Here is a 4,867-nt window from a genome sequence, read left to right as displayed (position 1 = left end):
TAAATAGGTAAAATATTTTACCTTTTCATATAGAGCCGTACACTTACTTCATCTGATTTAATGGAACTGTAATTTTAATTATGATTATTACCTTAAATTATAATTAAATTTATGTGGCTTAAATTTACATTTGTGAAAATGGCTGCGTGATGAAAGCAGGAATCAGCTTCGCATTAACAAAAAAAGAAGGGTTTTTTAACTGCATCTTAGTATATGCTCACAGCCAAAGACTGGCATGACCTACTTTGCAACAATAACAGAGGAATCAAGCCGGGTTTTTTTGTTGAAGTATCTAAATTGGCCATGAATGCTACCTACTCATTCGTTTGTAAGTATTTTTAACAATAGCTATTGTATCTATGAAACTTAAGGGGCTTTTTCTTCTATCTCTTATTTTGATGTAGATAATTAGCACCATGGAGCCTCAGGTGTCGAACGGCCCTACTTCCAATACAACCAATGGACCCTCCAGCAACAGTAGAAACTGCCCTTCCCCCATGCAGACAGGGGCTGCTACAGATGACAGCAAAACCAACCTCATAGTCAACTATTTACCCCAGAACATGACCCAGGAGGAGTTCAGGAGTCTCTTCGGGAGCATTGGTGAAATTGAATCCTGCAAACTCGTGAGAGACAAAATTACAGGTAAGTGCTTCTTACTGTTGACTTTATGTGCATCAAGGTCAGTTTACATTTGGGGTCAGCAAAAACCTCAGTGCTTATATCACACATGCGTAGCACAGGGATTACTGCAAAATCATTCTACGATCCTAAATACCATGGTAAGCTTCAAATGGTAAACCTTTAGTTTTCAATGATCACACTGAATCTAGAACAACTATAGGAGAAACCCCTTGTCTTTTCAGCCGCTGTACAAATCTGAAGGGAGGTACAAACATGGCCAGTCTGTATGCTTGTCACAGGCCACAGAGCTTCTTGCAGCAGAGCTCAGATGATGGTATCACTTCCCCGATCATTCTGGTTTTTGTTCAACATTGACTTAAGTTCTAGGAGAGTAGTCTAAATGGCTTGAGCCAACTGACCGTTCTTAATTATCACAATTTCTTTTGAACATCACAGTACCTTCCTCAAATATTTGCCTATTAACAGCACTGTAAAGTCAAGATGCTCGTCGTAGTTTATTTACCATGGCGTTCTGGAACAGCAGTGGGAGCCACTACTCTGGATTTTATTCAAACATTTGTGGGTATTGGTTAGTGAACTTAATTTTGATCCCTGAAGACATTTTAATTTGCCGTGTTCCTTCTACGCATGAAGTAGCAGCTGTTGGTAGATGCCTTCAGAATAAGGGAAGTCTCCCGTTACATATATTACCTTGAAAAGGAAAGAGATGTCTGCACCATTGCTAGAGGAGGTGTGGCTGGGTGCGGATGCACATAGCCTACTCTATCCTTGCTGTCGCAGCTATGAATTCACTGATGCACAAGAAGATGGTGGGATGAACTATCAGCTTTTATAGCTTGCTTTGTAGGTTAGTTTTATAGGTTGTGTGTCTACTCGCACCGTAGGTGGGGAACAGCTGAAATTTCACTGCTGTTGAGTGCATCACCAGCACTGTTATGTTTAGCACAGAGAGCAGCAGCCTTGGGAAGGAAATATTCCAGAAAAGGAGCTGTCTTCTTTCAGATGGACTCCTGGCAACTTGGGTTTGCGCCCTGTGGAAAGGGGCACTGTGTAAGGATGAGGAACTAAAATACAAATCTTCATACCTGCTTCCATAACAGCCTGGCAGCCGTTGATATTGGCAGCATTAAGATGATCAGCTTAGTGCTTTTAAACATGTAGTGCTTCTTTATTTACTTCTTGACATGGAGCGATGCTCTGGTTGAACACAAGGCACATAACAAATGGCAGTAGCTGCAGGGCAGCTCAAGTCTTCGGAAGTGTAGTCCGGCAGAGCTTTCTTTAGCACGTTGACCATAATGTATCTATTTCCATATATCTTCTGATTGGAACACAGCTTTAGGGGTATTAAAAGGAAGATTGAAAAGTGGAATTGACTTTTATTTATTCTTTACTTTTTTCTACTTAAAGAAAAACAAATGGCTTAACCTCCCACTCCAAAAACTTCCATGCAAATAACTGAAGTCATTGTCTTTTATAAGCGTAGCTGGCCCAGTGTGGCATACCCCTTCACATCCACCACCAGGCCAGTTTACCTCCAGACTGTAGTTTTCCTTTTAATCTGAAAATAACGTGAGAAATTAAATTGCAGATTACTTGAGTTATTTCAGATAGAAGTGAATACCTAGTGCTCACCTGCAGGAGTCTAGTGTGCCCAGATTGAATTTTGATCATGACAGGTCCTGTTTCATGGGCTTTTTTTGCTTCCCATATCCCTCAAATTCATGGTGATTTCCTTGTGATATAATTTCAATACTTGAGATATTCAGTGTTGTTTTCATAGAGAATTGGCTGTCTTTGGACAGAGGACCATGACTTCATCAGCTAGGAACAGTATTCTTTGTTTCGTTCCGCATCTCCAGGCTTTTGTCTCTGTATCTGAAGATGTGAGAAATTTGCTATGTGATCTTCTGACACATTCTTGGGTAGTGTTTTGCCTGTGCTTTTTCTTTCCATACCAAGTGCATAAATCTTTATGAATGGTAAAATACTTTAAAAGAACCATACTTTAAAAAAATACTTGCACAGATGCTTTGAGGACTGCACCCGTAAGTGATTGAGGAGCCTGTATGTTGTTTTAAAGTGCTGCAAGTACAAAAGAACCGAATTCACAAAAAAAGAATTGTCTCCAAAATCTGTGCCATTTTTGAAAACAGAATTTAATTTGCCAGTGTTTTCAAGCCTGTTATCAAGGTGTCGTGCAGCATTACTACATTTTAGGATGCATGTTCATTCCTCACATCGAATTCAGTGTTCGTAAATCGAATACAGTCCTCAGCCAGAAGCAGTCCATGTTTTTAAAGGTTCTCAGAACACTGAGAGTAACAAAAAGGAAATGCACTGAGGTCATACCCAGCTCATCTTTCCAGATTGTCATGTAAGTGTGTTCTTCATTAGGCTTTCTGTGTTTTTATGTTTTTTGGTAGGGGAGGGGTAGAAGTATGCCAGTAGGCTGTTACAGGAAAAACTGGTTTTTCTGGGGTTCTCTGCTTTTTTCTTATTAAAAATCAATTTAGATTGTTTTTGACAGTGAAAGCTGTACTGTAGAAGAAACAGTAAGTTCTTCAGCTATTCTTGCTGAACTAGTGAAGGTCTGAAACAATACATGTTTTGTCTGCTTTCAGATTTTTCATTCTGTTCAAAATTTTGTGTGTTTCGTAAATCTCAGCTAAGTGTGTGCTGTTATAGTATGCCTCTAAACAAATGTTGAGTTCTTTTTGTTAAAAATATGGGTTGTCTTCATAGATAGTAAGTTTCTCCTTTTCTGTTAAAGTAAAATACCGAGTAAATCAAGGAAAGCCAGAATAAGAAGTTAGCTGCAGAGAGGGCTTGCTTCAAGAAAAATAGAAAAGTTCATAAACCAATTTATCATTAAATGGTTACACTGGCAAAACCATATTAGAAAATCTCAAATGTATTTCTGAGGCTAGATAGGATTGTATTGGATTGAGTTCATGTAAAAGATTTGATTTCCCCTGTCCTGTTAAGGAATTGCCCAGATTTTTGCAAGTCTTTTTGCAGTCTTAAGACGATAGTAGGGTTTTTAAAAAAAAACCGGTTCGTGATGTTACCCCTTGTTTTGGAAAGACACGCATGTTTAAAGAAGCATATTCCTCTACTAAAAAAAAAAAAAAATGCTAATTTGATAGTACACCGTACTGAGTTGAATAGGAATGACAGCTTCTAAGACAGCCTTTAATTTGGTATTCAAAACCAAAATTGTAAACTTCGGTTTTGTTTGGTAGCTTCTCAGAACAGGCAGGATATACAGTAGCGTTTTTAAAAGATGCTAATGACTTGAAAGAGGAGATGGAAGTCAGGCATACATTTTAATTATGGGGGAAGGGTTGCAATAGAAAAAAGTTTGCTTTTTTTTTTTTTCCACTGCAAGGATTTTAAGGGAATGAGACAAGGAAAAACAGACTGAAGATAGTTGCCTTCATTTGGCAGGGTGTTTAATAAAAGCAGAACTTGTAGTTGTAAAGTGTGCTTATTAAATTCTTCATTTACGCTACCTAATTAATTCTAGCATTTTAAATTAACAGTGAAACTGGTCCCTGCTGTACCATTTCATAGCTACAGCATATTTCGTCCAACAACCCAGTTGTTCAGGTTTAATCAGCCGCTTTCAAAAAATGAGAAGGAACTTGAATTAAAAAAAAAACTAAATGGCATAAACATTTTAGAGGTTGCATCACAGAGGAAGACTATGGCCTCAGATGGATGTGAGGCTTGGTGCTTACAAGTGATGCTAAACTAGGTAGTGTTGCAAATGCTCTTTATTTTTCTTATTTTGTCCAAAGAAAGGTAGTGATAAATCTCTACTTCCCCAAGTCAGGAAGACAGCTTGAATTCATTGGAAGATTTTGAGAGAAGAAATGCTGGACTTGTTTTGTCCCGTGTTTTGAAAACAAAAGATGCAGTCAGCATAGTGTCTGTCAGGGACACTGCTGCTGGCCAAGAGAGTTGTCCTTGTTGACATAGTTTGTGTGAGGGAGAAGGGAATGTTTGTTATTAATTTTTTTAAATTGATTTGGGGGTTTTAGCTGAGTGCTCAAGAATTCCTTTTTTGTTTTTCTGTAATCTGCACGGGAATTTACATCTCCAAATGTTCAAATGATTGGTATCTAAAATCTTTGGATCTCAGTCTTTCAGTGATCCAGGCACACAGTAAAGCAGAATATTTATTGATACAGGATTTCTGTGCATCACTTACGGCAGA

At 38.3% G+C, this 4,867-nt stretch overlaps 1 protein-coding gene across 6 annotated transcripts in view; it reads left to right on the top strand.

The window, feature by feature from the left end:
* Nucleotides 1–409: 409 nt before the first annotated feature.
* The window catches only part of ELAVL4 (ELAV like neuron-specific RNA binding protein 4), a 40,158-nt gene continuing 35,700 nt past the window's right edge, over nucleotides 410–4,867 (top strand). For 2 of the 6 annotated variants that reach the window (XM_010076181.1, XM_010076180.1), the window contains exon 1: nucleotides 411–645. In XM_010076181.1, the coding sequence (XP_010074483.1) occupies nucleotides 417–645 (229 nt within the window). In that variant the 5' untranslated portion in view covers nucleotides 411–416. Of the gene's footprint in view, nucleotides 646–4,867 lie in introns of all 6 variants that reach the window. The other 4 variants (XM_010076176.1, XM_010076177.1, XM_010076179.1 and 1 more) reach the window with 3 other exon arrangements.

The sequence above is a fragment of the Pterocles gutturalis genome, unplaced genomic scaffold (genome assembly GCF_000699245.1).
Source record: "Pterocles gutturalis isolate BGI_N339 unplaced genomic scaffold, ASM69924v1 scaffold16633, whole genome shotgun sequence".
In the NCBI taxonomy this organism is placed as follows: domain Eukaryota; kingdom Metazoa; phylum Chordata; class Aves; order Pterocliformes; family Pteroclidae; genus Pterocles; species Pterocles gutturalis.
The sequence above is the reverse complement of the archived record's forward strand: the minus strand, read 5'-3'. Positions and strand labels throughout refer to the sequence as shown.